The following is an 18,616-nucleotide window of genomic DNA, read 5'->3' as shown; positions in this document are numbered from 1 at the left end:
GATAAATGCAAAATGAATATGAGAATTAGAGCAGCACCGAAACACACCCTTAATGAATTAATAGATCTAGACCAGTGCTGCCCAGGCAAACTTTCTGGGATGATAGAAATGCTTTGCATCTGCCCTAACACAGTAGCCATGAGCAACATGAGGTTATGAGCATTTGACACGTAGCTAGTAAAACTGAAAAACTGAATTTTAATGTTATTTAATTTGAACTAATTTAAATGTAAAAAGCAACATGTGACTAATAGCAACCGCCATAGATCATGCAGACCTAAACAATGATCATAAATGCCTACTAAGTATCACAAAAGGAGACATCCAGATACTATGTCTCCCAGTAGAAGAACCCATACCACCTAAGTGGGCTTGCCAAAAAATTGAATGCGAATCAGATCAAGCCTCTAGATTCGACTACCAATTTGCAAGGAAATATAGGGGATCATATTAAATACTACATGGATGTATTAACAAAATTCAGACCACAGGAAACTTTATAAAACAATCTAATTTCTTCAACAAATAAATTTCAAGGAAAAATAAAAGAATGGAAACTATGGATTTAAAGGGACTTAAAAGACAACTAATAGCAATATATTATGAAAAATTTGGTTCCATTACAAACCAAAAACCTAAAAAAGAAGTTATTATATTTCTGAATGGTTGAAATTGTGAACACTGACAAGATAATGGATGATATTTTAAAAATTTTATTAATTATTTACACTGGGGTTCTATTTTCTTTTTTTGAGTTCTATTTTCTAAAAGGGTGTTTATCTTTTGGAAATACATATTGAATATTTGTGGGTGAAATATTACATCTGGGATTGGCTTCATAAATAACACAGGAACCAATTCAGACCTATAAGATGGCTATTATAAAAACAAAAACATGGGGCGTCTGGATGGCTCAGTCAGTTAAGTGTTTGACTTCAGCTCAAGTCATGATCTCTTGGTTCATGAGTTTGAGCCCTGCATTGGGCTCTGAGCTGTCAGCACAACTTCAGATTCTGTGTCTCCCTCTCTCTCTCTGCCCCTCCCCAGCTCGTACTCTGTCCCTCTCTCTCTCAAAAATAAATCAACATTTTAAAAAATTATAAAAACAAAAACAAACAAAACAGAAAATAACAAGTATTAGAAGGGGGTGTAGAAACCTTTGTTGAAAGGTGCATTGTGCATTGTTGGTAGGAGTGTTAAATGGTGCAGCCACTGTGAAACATGGTATGGCAGCTCCTAAAAAAAATAAACATAGAATTACCATACGATCCAATAATCCATTTCCGAGCATATGCCTAAAAGAGTTGAAGGTAGGGACTCAAACAGATATTTGTACACCCTTGTTCACAGAATAATTCTTCACAATAGCCAAAAGGTGAAAGCAACCCAAGTGTCCTTGATGAATGGATAAATAATAAAATGTGATGTATCCTTACAATGGGATATTATTGAGTCTTAAAAAGGAAGGAAATTCATGCTCAGGTTGGGACCTTGAAAATATCATGCTAACTAAGGGAAATAAGCAAGTTATGAAAGGACAAATGTTGTATGAGTTCATTTATATGAGGTACCTAGAGTAGTCAAGCTTATGGGGATAGAGAGTACCTTCCACTGGTGGTTGCCAAGGGCTGAGGAGAGGGAGGAATGGAGAGTTATTGTTTAACGAGTAGGGAGATTCAGTGTGAGAAGATGAAAAAGTTCTAGAGATGGATGGTAGTAGTGGTTACACAACAATGCTAATGTACTTAATGACAAAGAACATTATGCTTAAAAATGGTTAAAATGGTAAATTTTATGTTATGTATATTTTACTACAAAAAGTAACAATACAGGAAGGGATAAGCAGGTGGGGCAAAGATGGAATTATATGGCTGTGAGTTGATGACTGTTGAAGCTGAATGATGAGTATATGGGGATTCATTTTACTCTTCTCTCTACTTCTGTATATGTTCAAAATTATCCATAATGAAAATATTTTTGTACCAAAACAAGATTTATACGAAGAAACAAAAAAATCAGTTTAAAAGAAAAAAACTAAGGGGCACCTAGGTGGCTCAGTCAGTTAAACATCTCACTCTTGATCTTGGTTCAGGTCATGATCTCACGGTTTGTGGGTTCAAGCCCCACATGAGGCTCTGCACTGACAGCACAGAGCCTGCTTGGGATTCTCTCTCTCTGCCCCTCCCCCGCTCATGTGCACACTCTCTCTCCCTCTCTTTCTCTCAAAATAAATAAACTTTAAAAAAAAAAAAAAAGGAAAAACTTAAACAGAAAAAGAGCTAATAAAACTCACCAGAAAAATATCATCACAGAGAAAATGAAAATTATGACCAAAAATTGTGTCCTAAATTACCACAGCCTAAGGAAGATACTTAGGTAAGACTTCAATGAAGAGATGGAGAGCCAGTGGAAAGATGAAACTGGAACTAGAAATGCAAGGAAAGAAAATTCTCAGTTTAAAATGACTTCCGCTAGAAAGAGACAATTGTAGGTAATGGGGATTGCTGGGTTTTCTTTTGTTTTTCTACTAAGTCTTGTAGAATTATCTGAATCTTTAAACTATGTGCGTATGTAATTGTTTTCACACTATGTGTCAAGATTTTCAAACCTCACCAGTAGTATATACACACCAAAGGTTAATTGTTACACTGACCTAATACTTTGTTTTGTTCTGTTACCAACATTTTAACTTCTTGGCTTCTCCTTGCTTTTCATTTTCATTGTTCACTTTTGGCATCTGTGTAACCTTAGAAATGAACACTGTATATTGACTACCAAAAAGTGATCCAGTGACTCCCTCTGCCATATATTCCTTTTTCAGAGCTGGAAAGGTAAAATACACCTTTCTAGTTTCAATCCAGCTAGACGTGGCCAAGTGACATAATTCTGCACGACGATACATCCAAAAAAAGACTTGTAAGAACAATTATATATAGGAATATGCATGAATAAATATATATTTGAGTGTGTATAAAAAAAAAAAAAAAAAAGACTGCAGAGAATGCATTCTCTCCCTGAATAAAAAAGCAACACCCCAAGAGAGCAGGCCCTTGGCTTGTCTGCTTCCAACCTGCCCAGGACACAGGCATCAGACCTTGCAACTCAGAGGATGAAAGCCACCTGAGGAGAACAGAAGGAAAGATAGGTACAAGGTACCTGGATCTGGAGCGCACTAGTAAGCAGCTGTAGCAGCCCTGGACTGCTCCAAATGCCTCCTTCCCCATCAGTTCATCTCCTTGTGGGAGGGAATTCCTGAGTCAGCGCCAGCCTGTCAAACATTTCCCCATGGGATTCTCCCCTTGGGCGAGGTTGGCAAGCTGTATGGTGAGCCTACTGTTGCCTCAAAGCTCTCCCACTGCCACTTCTCTCTCATGCCTGTCCAGAACATGAAAGGTGATCTTTCACATCCTGTCTTGCCCCCACAAAACCAGCACACCCTTGAGGTCAATGAGAAAGCAAGTTCTCCACCCATTCTTCAATATTTTTTCTTTTGATTACGGCACACATTTCCACTGTCATATTTTTTTTAATATTTCTTTCTCTTTCTTTCTTTCTTTCTTTCTTTCTTTCTTTCTTTCTTTCTTTCTTTCTTTCTCTCTCTTTCTTTCAAGAGACAGAGTGTGTGCCCATGTGCGAATGTGTGTGAGCCAGGGAGGGACAGAGAGAGAGGGAGAGAGAATCCCAAGCAGGCTCCAGGCTGTCAGCACACAGCCCATGCCAGGGGCTCAATCTCACAAACAAAGCATGAGATCATGACCTAAACCGAAATTAAGACTTGGATGCTCAACTGACTGAGCCACCCAGGCGCCCTGCCCCCCACTGTCATAGTTTAATCATAAGTTTCATCCAATCAAGCTTCAAGGGATGTTATAAGGATATATTTACTCCCATGTGCTAAAATGTGTTTGCTTATTGAACTTTTATCAAATCACAGATTTTTGGAAAAAGGAATTGTATAACAGAAAAGAATAAAACCTGTGTAAATAGCATTACATAAATCTGTTTCTAATATATTTAGAATATAAACCAAGTATTCAATGTACAAAAATAAAAATGATTTGAAATGGAAACAAAACAGAAGTGAGTCATGAAGCCAACCATATCCTTGGGTTTGTAGTGCCTAGTTTCTGGAGGCTGACCTGCCTCCAGATCTTAGATTCAGTTCATCCATAATGGCTAGACTTGCTTTTGTCATGCAGTTCCCACCTCAGGACTCAGCCTGAGCCTGTGTGCATTCATACATATTTAGCTCATTTTGGCTTCTGCTCCCCTCCCAGGGTCAGCTGGCCCAAAAGCCACACAGCTGCTGTTCTCAATTCCTTGCTTTCACTGGAACCAAATATATACTTTGACTCCTATAGGGCCCGGTACTCTACCACCATTGAACTAGTCTCTTACAGAAAGATGACATTTTCATTTTCAATACATTAAAAAATCATATATTAATGAGGACTTCATTCAGATTCCTCTTTCAGTTACTGAAATAATTTATTATTGCATACTACCTTTTTTCCCCATTAATTTTTCCTTCTTCTATTTATTTTTTTATTTATTTATAGAGAGAAGATGCAAGTGGGGGAGAGGGGCAGAGGGAGGGAGAGAGAATTTTAAGCAGGTTCCATACTCACCGCGGGGCCTATCACAAGGCTCGACGCAAGGCTCGATTCCAGGACTCTGGGATCATAACCTGAACTGAAATCTAGAGTCAGACACTCAACTGACTGAGCCACACAGGTGACCCTCCTTTTCTTTTTAAATTAGCTAGGCACAACCCATGGATCAGGACCACTGGATACTTCATCAAGAATTCTTGGGCTTTAGCTGGGAGGATGGCCTGCCAAGAGAGAGAAAACAAATTGACTTAGGTATCCCGTATGTCCCGAGGAGTCAGTGTAGCAGAAGTTTATTGAAGACAAGGAACATGGCATGCTCTCCTTTTGCATGAGCAAAGAGAAGAAATGAGCAGGGTTCTTCTTCAAAAGTCAAGATAAGATGCCTGCATTTCCCTTCATAGAGATATAGCATCAAAGAGAATTGGAGCTACAGGATTTCTACACAAATGGTGGGTCAACCTTCTCAGCCATGGCAAGGGGCCAGGACGATGCAGGGAGTACTGTTCCTTCTACTCTCTTTTGTACACACAGGGACTAATGGATAAATAGACAGTGTGTCTCGTCCAAGAGTGGGCAAAGTTGAGAAAAACCCAACTGAGAGGGTTTTGTGGTTTGGCTTTGTTCCTTTCTTTTTTTAACTTAAAAAATTATGTGACAACTCCTGACAAGTTCAACACCTACCTCTTTGTTCTCTCCTCCATTCTCTTCCTCTCCCTCACTAGATATTTGACATTGTCTGTCCAGAAGCAACCATCATCGTCATTTAGAATACACCCTTCCACTCAGTACTCATACTAGTAAGGTTGAGTACATCTTCACATATTAATTTTCATCTTCTATAAATGGCCTCATGAGATCTTTTCTCCCATTTGTATTAGGTTGTCTTTTTCTCACAGATTTGTAGGAACTTTATGTGTGCTGGACTGAAATGTTATCCTAATGTATAAGTTACAAATATTTCCCTCAGTCTCTCTAGTTTTTGTTTATTCTCTCCTCTGTGGTACAGAAATTTGTATTTATGGTATGGGCAAATTTGTCACGCTTTTATTTCATGGGCTGTGCCTTCTGTTAAAAAATAATCTCTTCCTACTGCAAAGTCAAAAAGATATTCTCCCTTGGGGCGCCTGGGTGGCGCAGTCGGTTAAGCGTCCGACTTCAGCCAGGTCACGATCTCGCGGTCCGTGAGTTCGAGCCCCGCGTCAGGCTCTGGGCTGATGGCTCGGAGCCTGGAGCCTGTTTCCGATTCTGTGTCTCCCTCTCTCTCTGCCCCTCCCCCGTTCATGCTCTGTCTCTCTCTGTCCCAAAAATAAATAAAAAAAAAAAAAAAAAAAAAAACGTTGAAAAAAAAAAGAAAAAAAAAAAAGATATTCTCCCATATTTTCTTCAAGTAGTCTTAAAGTTTTTTTCACGTGTAGATTTTTAATCCATAAAAATGTTTTCTTTGCATACAGTGTGAGGAAGGTATCTGATTTTACTTTTCCATAGGAATCCACTGTCCAAATAAATGGGTTAAATAATGATTCTTTGTTTATTTGTATTGCCACCTGAACAGACTTTTAGTTCTTCAGTATTTTGTCTGCATTTCCTTCTATAGTAACAAAAATTTTAACTGGAAACCTGGGCATTCAGACTTAAGTACATTTCCCAGCCTTACTTACAGCAGAATGTGGCCATGTTCTGGCCAACAAGTTGTTAGAGGAAGTAGTGTATGCAAACTTCAGGAAATGTCCCCAAAGGGAGGAGACATACCTTCTTCCTTCCTAAACCTCTTTTCTTCTGGTGGAATACAGACATGTTGGCTAGAGCTGGAGGAACCATCCTGAGCCATTAGTTGAGTTTAGGAAATTTGGCCATGCACAGTGGTATAAAAAGCTATAACAAGTGGTATAAAAAGTTGCTCCCTCACTTCCTCTGCATTAATAGGTGAGAAAGAAATACACATCTATCCTGTTTAAGCCATTGCCATTTTGAGAATTCTGTCTCTCACAGAAAGAAATTCTAACTAATATATTTCTATCAATCTGCCACAAATACTTCAGTCTATTTCTAAGCTCTCATTTCTCTTCTACTGACCTATTTATCTATCATTGGACCAGACACCATATGCTTTAATTAATATAGTTTTATATTAAGTTTTAATGTCTAATATGTAAATCACCTCTCCTAGTTCCTTTTCAGAATTGCTTTTGGCAGTTCTTTGACTATTACTCCTCCATATTGACTTTAGAGTCTGTCTAGTTCCATGGCAGAAAGTGTTGTGGCATTTTTATTTGAATTTCATTTAACCTATAGATAACTTAAGGAGCATCAACACCATTATGAAATTGAATGTTCCCATCCATGGGCATGGTATAGCTCCAGATTTATGTTTTTATGTTTTACAATAACATTTTTTGCTTTTTCTCCATAAAGGTCTGCATATCCTTTGTCAGATTTAAGTCCCTGGGGCGCCTGGATGGCTCAGTCGGTTAAGTGTCTAACTCTTGGTTTCAGCTCAGGTCATGATCTCATGGTTTGTGATGTGAGTTCGAGCCCCATATCGGGCTCTGTGCTGACAGCTTAGAGCCTGGAGCCTGCTTCAGATTCTGTGTCTCCCTCTCTCTCTACCCCTCTCCCACTCAGGCTCTGTCTCTCTGTCTCTGTCTCTGTCTCTGTCTCTCTCTCTCTCTCTGAAAAATAAATAAACATTGGGAAAAAAAAGATTCAGGGGCGCCTGGGTGGCTCAGTCGGTTAAGTGTCCAACTTCAGCTCAGGTCATGATCTCACCGTCCGTGAGTTCAAGCCCCACGTTGGGCTCTGTGCTGTCAGCTCAAAACCTGGAGCCTGCTTCGGTTCTGTGTCTCCCTCTCTCTCTCTCTCTCTCTGCCCCTCCCTCACTCATGTTCTGTCTCTGTCTCTCAAAAATGAATAAATGTTAAAAAAAAATTTTAAAGATTCATAGTCCTTGATGTTATTGTAAGCAGTATTTTTTATTGCAATGTTTAATGGGTTACTGACGGTATAAAAAATACCATTAAGGGGCGCCTGGGTGGCTCAGTCGGTTAAGCGTCCGACTTCAGCTCAGGTCATGATCTCACAGTTTGTGAGTTCGAGCCCTGCGTCGGGCTCTGTGCTGACAGCTCAGAGCCTGGAGCCTGCTTCACATTCTGTGTCTCCCTCTCTCTCTGCCCCTTCCCTGCTCATGCTGTGTCTCTCTCTGTCTCAAAAGTAAATAAACATTAAAAAAAATTTTTTAAAAATACCATTAATTTTTGTGTATTAATCTTATATTCAGCAACCCTGCTGAACTCTTATTTGTTCTAAGAGTTTGTCTGCAGAGTCTCTTGCATTTCCTATTAATTATTTTCCATCAAGTAACCATAGGGATGTGGAAAAAGTAGAGTTGAATTGACTCAATGGTGACAGCATCAAGAGTCTTGAAATAGAAGAGTAGTATAGGCAAGAAGTTTGGATGCTAGCAGTAGAGACAAGCCAGTAACATGGTGACAGGATGAACAAGGCAGAGTTGGAATTCTGAGCAAGAATACAAGCTACCACTCTTGAGGGGTATATGTTAGCACTGGAGCCAGAGATAGGACCATGAAACACAGGAGTTGAGGGAAAGGAGAGTAGAGTCTAAGAAGATTCAAGAATCACAGGCAGTAACTGAACCAGACAACATCACTCCCATAGAGATCATTTAAGGCAGATCAGTTTGGGCCAAAAATAGACTTTGTCCAATCTGAAGAAACATGGGGACAAAAGTTGCTCTGTCTTAGTTGAGACACTGAATGCCACTATGGGAGTCAATACCATTGCTAAGCAGGAAGGTGTATGGCAGAAAAGAGAAGAACTGGATCCCAACCAAGGATGGATGACTGGAAGCCACTTTAGACTGAAACATTTTGACATCTCATAAACACTGAAAAGAAAGGTAATTTTGTCAGGGCTGCAGTGTCTCTCCAGAGCGTGTAGTTAATAAGCCCTTCTATACAATTCTTGTCACCACTTCTGAATTCTGTAATGTTTTACATTTTCATTACAGGGTTATGTGAATTTTTTTTTTAATTTTTTTTTCAACGTTTTTTATTTATTTTTGGGACAGAGAGAGACAGAGCATAAACGGGGGAGGGGCAGAGAGAGAGGGAGACACAGAACTGGAAACAGGCTCCAGGCTCCGAGCCATCAGCCCAGAGCCTGACGCGGGGCTCGAACTCACGGACCGCGAGATCGTGACCTGGCTGAAGTCGGACGCCTAACCGACTGCGCCACCCAGGCGCCCCGGGTTATGTGAATTTTAATAAAAGGCTCAGAATATTACAGCAACGCCTCTGAGTTCTAGATGTCTATGTAAGGGGCCCTGAAATCACATTAGGATAGTTAGGAAACAGCTCTACTATCTGGAATAGGATTCTTACTCTTTTCAACCTAAAGGTCTAAAAGTAGAGGGGTGCCTGGATGGTACATCAGTTGGTTAAGCATCCAACTCTTGATTTTGGCTGAGGTCATGATCTCATGGTTCATGGGTTCAGGCCTCACATTGGGCTTTGCACTGACAGCGCGGAGCCTGCTTGGGATTCTCTCTCTCTCTCTCTCTCTCTCTCTGCCCCTTCCCGGGGGGCACATCCTCTCTGTCTCTCTCTCCCTCCCCCCCCCCCAAATAAATAAATAAATAAATAAACATGAAAAAAAAATGTTAAGGTCTAACAGTAAAAATCAGGAGGGATGGTAACTGGGACTAGAGGTCCATAAAGTGATAGATGCCAGAACTCACTTGACTTTCATTCTGAATCCAGGAAAAGCCTGCTGCAAATGGTTACCACCATGCGAGTGGCCAGAGAAGTAGCCAGACTTTTAACAACCTCCAGAGACCCAGGGTGCTGCCATTCTGCATCAGCCTGCCACCTAGTGGTCATAGCAGTTTATGCAACATGTTACTAGAGTCACCACATGATCTACCTCATCCTTTTCTGTGCCTCAGAGTCCACGCTTACTGGGTCAAAATAGGGAAAAAAGGGGAAGTAGACATTCCTGTTACAATGTGACATGGCAATAAAGTTATTGATAAAATTATTATGGCAAGATGTTACCAATAATAAAGAAATGTAACTCTTATACTTGTTATATAATTAGGAGTTTCCTTAACTGTTTCAGGGTGCAGGGGGGCTCAGTCAGTTAGGCATCTGACCAGCTCGGGTCATGATCTCGTGGTTTGTGAGTTCAAGCCCTGTGTCGGGCTCTGTGCTGACAGCTCAGTGCCTGGAGCCTGCTTTGGATTCTGTGTCTCCCTCTCTCTCTGACCCTCCCTTGGTTCTCTCTCTCTCTCTCTCTCTCTCTCAAAAATCAACATTAAAAAATAAAAATAAATAAAAATAAAACATTTGTTTCAATGTTACTTGCTTAAACATCAGTGAAATGGACTATCAGTCCTCAGCTTATGCCACAGCTTAGATGATTGGCTCAGCCTTGTAGAATGCTATGAAGGACACAAAAAATGAGACCACAGAGATTTTAGGATTACCATACTGATCTTGAGTAGTCTTATATTCATCACTGTAGACATCAGGGTGGACAAAAGAATTTCAATTTCCTTCAATAAAAATTGAAGATAACCTCAAATAATGCCAAGCTCAACCTTAGAACAAAAGCCATCCTAAAAATACCTTTCACTCATACTTCTTAGAGACTGTAAGTAAGACTAGGTTACTTCTTTAAAAACCTGTAAGTAATATTAGGTTATTTATTCCAAAATATTTTCCATTGTATTTAGACCTGTGGTATGAAAAGAGGTTACTCTGAACCAACACCAGGGACTCTCAGGATAAACTTGAATGATCTCCCAACTTCAGGTCTCTCCAGAAATAGCAGCTGTAGGGAACAGCAAGCCACCAGGCAGACTCTGGAGTAGTGCTGAGTAGGAATTTCAGGCCCAGGCCTAAATCTGGAGCCCTATTCATGCAAAGTCATCTGGGATAGGGACCATTCATGGCCCTTTCATGCTTTACCTTTAGATTATATGCACTCAAAAAGCATCATCAACCTTGGGAATGCAAGCTGGTGCAGTCACCCTGGAAAACAGTATGGAGGTTCCTCAAAAAACTAAAAATAGAACTACCCTATGACCCAGCAATTGCACTACTAGGCATTTATCCAAGGGATACAGGTGTGCTGTTTCAAAGGCACACATGCACCCCCATGTTTATAGCAGCACTATCAACAATAGCCTAAGTATGGAAAGAGCCCAAATGTTCATTGATGGATGAATGGATAAAGAATATGTGGTATATATATATATACAATGGAGTATTACTCGGCAATCAAAAAGAATGAAATCTTTCCCTTTGCAACTATGTGAATGGAACTGGAGGGTATTATGCTAAGTGAAATTAGTCAGTCAGAGAAAGACAAAAATCATATGACTTCACTCATATGAGGACTTTAAGAGACAAAACAGATGAACATAAGGGAAGGGAAGCAAAAATAATATAAAAACAGGGAGGGGGACAAAACAGAAGAGACTCATAAATATGGAGAACAAACTGAGGGTTATGGGAGGGGTTGTGGGAGGGGGGATGGGCTAAATGGGTAAGGGGCAGTAAGGAATCTACTCCTGAAATCATTGTTGCACTATATGCTAACTAATTTGGATGTAAATTTTAAAAAATAAAAAATAAATAAAAAAGACACCTTTGAGATAGTTGGAAAAAGTGAATTTGGACTGGACACTAGAAGATATTATGAAATTATTGATAACATTTTCAGATGTGATAATGGTATTGAGATTGTGTTAGAGAATGTCCTTATTGTTAAGAGAAGCATAATAAAATATTTAGGAAAAAAAAAAAGTATCATCAACCCAAAACTCCATGATGATGATAGTCTCTAATTTGGAATTAATCAGTGCTACCCTCTCATATATTGGAGTTTTGTTTGTTTTTACTTTTTGTTTTGGTTTTATGCCATAAAAATTTTTCTCTACTTGCTGACTGTAAATCATTTATTAAAATGAGCCCAGTTTAAGATAATGCTTAGTAAAAAACTGATCTCACATGTTTAAGTACAAAAAAGGGAGGAAAGGAAAATACACATGAAAGGGCATCTCTCTTCCTCACGATTTAGGAGGATAGGAATCAGCATTCATGGAACACTACCCTGCTCTGGATATTTTGCCATCTTGTATATTACTTAAACCTTCAGATAAATTTATGAATTTGAGAAGGTAGTACCTAGGTTCAGATCCTTCCTCAACACTTACCATCTGTGTCCATGAGCAAACTGCTTACCATCTCCAAGCCTCAAGGTCCTTGTCTGTCAAATAGAGATAATACCTGGGAAGAGCCATAAAGATAAAGAACCTGGCACAGGAAGCCACCCAATAAACTGTAGTAGACATTAAACTGAAGCCAGGTATTAATTCCATTTTATGGATGATAAACATGTCAGTTCTAAATTGTTTTAAAACCATTGCAACTTAAAAAAAAGAGGAATAGCAAAAATCTACAATTAGAGCCATATCTAGAAACCATAACAGCTATTGTTCCATTGATTACTACAGAAAAGAGAAAGAAATGCGCTAGCATTTTTTTTAACTTTTTTTTAAAGTTTATTTTTGAGACAGAACAAGCAAGGGGGGTAGCGGGAGAACAAGTCAAGGGGCGGGGGGATGGTGTGCAGAGAGAGGGAGACAGAGGATCCAAAGCGGGCTGACAGCATACAGCCCCATGAAGGCCTCGAACCCACAAACCATGAGATCATGGCCTGAGATGAAGTAGGATGCTTAACCAACTGAGCCACCCAGGCACCCCTCTTTCTCTTTTTTTTTGTAGATTTCTTTGAAGTAGTCTCTACACCCAACGTGGGGCTCACACTCACAACCCCAAGATCAAGAGTCACATGCTTTCCCAACTGACACAGCACTTCTAAATTCTACTTTCAGGATACCCAGGTTTGTTTGTTTGTTTTACACATACTGGGTTTATAATGAACTATCAGAAAAGAAAAGATTTATTTTTCCCTACTTTTCTCCAGCTCCTGTCAGAAAAGTTTTCAAGTTTCCTAAGATTTGAGCAAATAATTGCTAGTGCAATTTTGTTTCCTCAAGATAGCTGAAACTATCTCCAGCAATTCCATTCATTCTCAAGGATCCAATTACAAGAATGCAGGGTTTCCTTAGGCAACACTGAAGTTCCATGTATATTTCTGTGTGATGCTTTGGTATTGTTTTTGTATTCCTTTTGAACTTACACAAGATCCAAATTATTACACTGTTAATAAGTTAATTAATATACATCAACCCTGGTCAGGACACAGCAGAAGGAACTATTCCTATCATTTGCAATGCGATAAAGAACTTAAAAGATCCCTTATGTGTAGGAATTGATCTGAGCAGCACCAGCAAGTTTACCTAGACTGAGGGACAGTTTCCATAGAAATACTAGGCATCTTGATAACAATTTATCAATCCCAAAAAATATATATGACATGGGAAGTTTAGCGATAAAAATACGCATTAGATTTTATGGTTTTCACTAAATGAAATATTTTTTTGAATGTTTATTTATTTTTGAGAGAAAGAGAGACAGAGCACAAGTGGGTGAGGGGCAGAGAGAGAGAGGGAGACAGAATCCCAAGCAGGCTCCATGCTGCCAGCACAGAGCCTGACGCAGGGCTTGAATGCACAAACTGTGAGATCATGACCTGAGCCAAAATCAAGAGTTGGACTCTTAACCAACTGAGCCACCCAGGTGCCCCTAAAAATATTAAATTTCAGTGTTAATATGTAAAATATAGTAGAATCTTAAAGCCTTTCCAACCAATACGATCTTTTGTATGTGTTCTCTTCAAACATGAAGATGATGACACAAAATCTCTATCAAAAAGCCATGTACCTTACAATCATGATTTTGTCAGAATGTGGAAAATTCCACAAAATAAATGGCTGGTTTCGTTAGCAAATAAATGACTTGACAAGAGGAGACAGGTATAGAACTGTTACAGAGGGGGAAAAAGAGAGACTTAGAAAGTTCAACATCATATGTCAATAGGGGATTGCAAATCTAAAAAACAATGAGATACCTCTACGGACCTATTAGAATGGCTGAACTCCAAAACAATGACAATACCAATTGCTGGTGAGGATGTGGAGCAACAAGTACTCCCATTCATTGCTGGTGGGAGTGCAAAATGGTAGTCACTTTAGAAGACAACTCAGTGGTTTCCTACGAAACTAAACATACTATTACCATGTGATCCAACAACCGTGCTCCCAAGTATTTACCCAAATGAGCTGAAAACTGAAGTCCACAGAAAAACCTGCTGAAGTGGGGTTGGGAACAAATGGTCAAGAAAGAATTCTTGAGACGTGTTATAGCGCAACTTAGTAAGTTTATTTGGGTAGCATGGAGACAGGACCTGTCGGCAGAAAGTGCTGTCCTTTTGCTGTGTGAAGCTGGTAGTTATATGCTTAATGCTCAGGGGGAGGGGATATGCAGGGAGTATTAGATGATAAATGTCTTCTTCGAATTTCTATTTATAAAACTACTTTTGCAACATTTCTCTGGCGCTTATAATTCAGCTTGATATTAACTATCGGTGAAATGTACAGGAAGTCATGAGACCCTTTAAGAATATAGCAACCAGGGGGCGCCTGGGTGGCGCAGTCGGTTAAGCGTCCGACTTCAGCCAGGTCACGATCTCACAGTCTGTGAGTTCGAGCCCCGCATCAGGCTCTGGGCTGATGGCTCGGAGCCTGGAGCCTGTTTCCGATTCTGTGTCTCCCTCTCTCTCTGCTCCTCCCCGTTCATGCTCTGTCTCTCTCTGTCCCAAAAATAAATAAAAAAAAAAAAAAAAAAAAAAAAGAATATAGCAACCAGTACCTATTTGATCCTTAATGAAACTGCAGGGTCAGCCTTCTGGGCTGAAGGTGAACCTTTTTCTGCTTCTATGCCTCATTACTGTAATACATATTTATAGCAGCTTTATTCATAATTGCCAAAGCTTGGAAGCAACCAAGATGTCCTCCAATAGGTGAATAAACGAATTATGACACATCCAATAAAATGGATTAGTATTCAACCATAAAAAGAAGTGAGTTATCAAGCCAAGAAAACATGTAAAGGAATCTTAAATGCTTAAGGAAGTTTGCCTGTAAAGACCTCATATTATATGACTCCAACTATATGTCACTCAGGAAAATGCAATTTTATAGAGACAGTAAAAAGATCACTGGTTAAAAAACTAAAAAAAAAAAAAAAGGTAAAATAAAATAAAATACCATTGGTTGCCAGGGGTTGGGAAAGCGGGGTCGGGGAATAGATAGGTGGAGCATGGGGACTTTTTTTGGGCAATGAAACTATTCTGTATGATACTGTAATGGTAGATACATGACATTATGCATGTGTCAAAATCCACAGAACTGTATGACACAAAAAGTGAGCCCCAATGTAAACTATGGACTTCAGTTGATAGTAATACATTGGTTCATCGATTGTAACAAATGCACCAGTGCAAGATGTTAATAATAGGAGAAACTGGATGGGGTGAGCAAGATTGAGGAGTGGGGCTAATATGGAAACTGTCTATACTTTTGTTCAATTTTTCTGCAAACTTAAAACTGCTCTAACAAATAAAATCTAGGGGCACCTGGGTGGTTCAGTCAATTAAGCATCCAACTTTGGCTCAGGTCATGATCTCATGGTTTGTAAGTTCAAGCCCCACATCAGGCTTTGCTCATAGCTCAGAGCCTGGAGCCTGCTTTGGATTCTGGGTCTCCCTCTCTCTCTATGCTCCCCCTCTCAAAAGTAAATAAACATTAAAAAACAAAATAAATAAAATCTATTAATTTTCTAAATAAGAGAGACATATACACATATCGATGAATTTCAGTTAAAATTATTTTATTGATTTTGATTCTAACTAAACGTGCTATAAAAAGATATCTTTGAGACAACTGAGGAAATTTAAATATGGATGAATGATAGATGATATTAAAGAATTACTGCACGATTTGTTTTGTGCGATCATGGCATCATTATTTTTTAAGCCCTTACCTGAAATGTATGAAATTATATCTGGAATTTGCTTAAAAACACTCCAGTGGTGGGGCACCTGGGTGGCTCAGTCAGTCGAGTGTCTGACTTCAGCTCAGGTCATGATCTCATGGTTCATGGGTTTGAGCCCCACATCCGGCCCTGTGCTGACAGCTGAGAGCCTGGAGCCTGCTTCAGATTCTGTGTCTCCCTTTCTCTCTACCCCTTCCCCACTCACACTCTGTCTCTTTCTCAAAATCAAATAAAGATTAAAAAAAATTTTTTAAGAAAGAAAGAAAGAAAGAAAGAAAGAAAGAAAGAAAGAAAGAAAGAAAGAAAGAAAGAAAGAAAGAAAAATAGTTCCATGATGGGGTGCTTGGGTGTCTCAACAGTTAAGCATCTGACTCTTAATTTCAGTTTAGGTCATAATCTCACAGTTTGTGAGATTGAGTTCCATGTCAGGCTGTGCACTGACAGTGTAGAGCCTGCTTGGGATTCTCTCTCTTCTCTCTCTCTCTCTCTCTCTCTCTCTCTCTCCCCCACCCCAAGATAAATAAATAAATAAACATTATAAAATAGTCCAATGATGGTTTGGGGGGAAAGGAGGACCAGGGGACACAAGTTGGTAGAATGGGAGATAGATGAAACAAATTTGGCAAAATATTGGTAATCATCAGAATTACATAAATAGTCAATTGAGGTTTATTATTCTATTCTGTCTACTTTTGTGCATGTTTGAAGTTTTTCATAATGAAAAGAATTTTTGGCATGTACTTTAAAATGTTTTTAAGGACTGTGCTGATCTGTTTCCCTCATAACTAAAGGGCATAGGAGACTGGATTAGAACATAGTCTAGGTTTTCAAATAGGACCACCTGCTACACAGTGATGAACAGGGACAGGGTGGGAATGATTGGGTGGTAACTGGTATTCTTTTTCAAATGTTGTACTTGTAAACTAATCCAAACATAGGGGACTTTCCTTAAATCTGCATCACAGCATTCAATTTATACATTCCCTTGCCTAAGTAATCAGAAAAAAGCCAACAACAAAAAACCTGAGACACAGCTGAAGCCATCACTGAAAGTTTCTTCCAAGCTTTACAAAGGTATAAAAGCGTTAACTTCCTTAAACCTGCGTCATAGCATTCAATTTGTTCATTCCTGTTCCTTAACTTATCAGAAAGTGTCCACAATAAAAACAATGACTCTGAGATACAATTAAAGCTATCAGAAGTAATGAGGTCAGCGGACAGGCACCTACTCCAGTCCAAACCTGCTCCGCTTTTTTACAGCTCTCTATGTGTATACTAAAACTGAGCTTTGTTTTCAAAAATACCTTTACAGGCCACTTGGTACTTTCTAGGACAAAGTGTCTTTAAAAGTTCTTTTACCTTTGTTTGTTTGTTTGTTTTCGTATTCATGTCCATCAGCCTTCTAATCCTCTGGGGTTCCCTTTTCCAATCCTTGGACTTGATAGAATCTAGCCTCCTTAGTTCTAACACTACACCCTCTCTAGCATAACAATTAACTCCACCCTCAGACCCTTCCCATTGATGATGGGTTCAGATGATGGGCCAAAAAACTGACTAACACCTAAGCCAGGCAAATTTTAGCACCCTAAGAATGATAAGTTACATAGGTGATCCACTGGAAGACGGCATGGGGTCTGGAAAAATACAAACACACATTCTAATCCTTGTGCTTAAGTAAATTCCTCTCTCTGAGCTCAGGTTTCCTTAGCTATAAAATGAGAATATTGTTACCAAAACCTACGAAAGCTTTGAAAATTAAATAATATGTGTGTTACCATGGTGTCTGACACATAACAGGTACTGAGCATTAGTTTCTTCTATTTCCTAATACATTGGACCAAAGTGGTGGTAGGTGTGTTTTTACCACAGGTTCTAACTTGTAAGCACTGTTGGCACAGAGTTGTTTTAAGAAATTAGCAACCCTGGGGCACCTGGCTGCCTCAGTCAGTAGAGCATGTGACTCTTGGTCTTAGGGTCATGAGTTCAAGCTCCACATTGGACATAGAGCTTACAATACAATACAATACAATACAATACAATACAATAAAAAAGTAATATAAAATGAAATGAAATTTAAAAAGAAATTAACAACCTTAGTTTCTGCCCTTACTCTGATCATCTTTTCTCCTTCAGGCAAAAGTCCTTCCCATGGCTCCACCTTCTACTCCCTGTATCCTTGTGTCTTTTTTCCTTATCAATTCACTGATGCCCTCCTCCAGGAAGTGTTGTATGGGGTCTGCCTCTGCTGACATTACAGTAGCTAAGCCAACAGTTTGGTTACATGACAGGCAATAATGTAACAATAAATCAAGAGGCTACTGGGATTTTTTTTTTCCAAATAAACACACATTAATGTAAAAGGAAAGGTAAATTTTAACAGATTTAAAAGCTTTTCTCCAGTTTTCCTATCCCTCAAAATACTTTGGAAACTTTCCCCTAAAACTGTCTTAAGAACCTATTCTTAAATTTCTCTCTTATAAAATCTCATTATTTTATAGCCACCTCTTGTAAGTTAAAACTGAGACCTGGTTTAAGTGCTTTCTTTTATATGTAAGGATGGCACTACATAGCTCATTAATTATGTGTCTTACTCTTGGCTTTTATTTGGGGCTAGGGATTGAATCAATCACATTCTGCAGATTGAGTTTTCTTTTTGTTGTTGTTATTAGATTTCTATTCTTTGCTATTTTTTTGTATGTTTGTTTGTTTGTTTCCACAACATTAAAAGGGGTCTGTTGATAGAACTGGAATCATCTCACCAACTGATTTGCAGATTGCAATTTTTACTCCTAAGGAACTTATTTAGAAAGATAATCTAAACATAACTGCTTTTTCCCACTTAAATTACTGGAAGAGAAAAACCAGTAAGTGTTCCCTATTAATAGAATACATAAAAAATGAAAATTCAGCTATCCCTCGACTAAAGGATTAATCATAGTCTCTCTAAAAATAGCAAACTTGCAT

The 18,616-nt window shown here is 39.0% G+C and overlaps 1 protein-coding gene across 3 annotated transcripts in view; it reads right to left on the bottom strand.

Moving 5' to 3' along the window:
• The window catches only part of CD109 (CD109 molecule), a 168,080-nt gene that overhangs the window by 140,499 nt on the left and 8,965 nt on the right, over window positions 1-18,616 (bottom strand). For 2 of the 3 annotated variants that reach the window (XM_058734482.1, XM_058734481.1), the window contains exons 3-4: window positions 4,629-4,834; window positions 1,158-1,236 (exon numbers count right to left, since the gene is read on the bottom strand). In XM_058734482.1, coding sequence (XP_058590465.1) covers window positions 1,158-1,182 — 25 coding nt within the window. In that variant the 5' untranslated portion in view covers window positions 1,183-1,236; window positions 4,629-4,834. The remainder of the gene's footprint in view (window positions 1-1,157; window positions 1,237-4,628; window positions 4,835-18,616) is intronic. The other variant, XM_058734483.1, reaches the window with a different exon arrangement.

This window comes from Neofelis nebulosa, chromosome 6 (assembly GCF_028018385.1).
Source record: "Neofelis nebulosa isolate mNeoNeb1 chromosome 6, mNeoNeb1.pri, whole genome shotgun sequence".
In the NCBI taxonomy this organism is placed as follows: Eukaryota; Metazoa; Chordata; class Mammalia; order Carnivora; family Felidae; genus Neofelis; species Neofelis nebulosa.
This window is presented reverse-complemented; position numbering and strand designations above follow the sequence as displayed.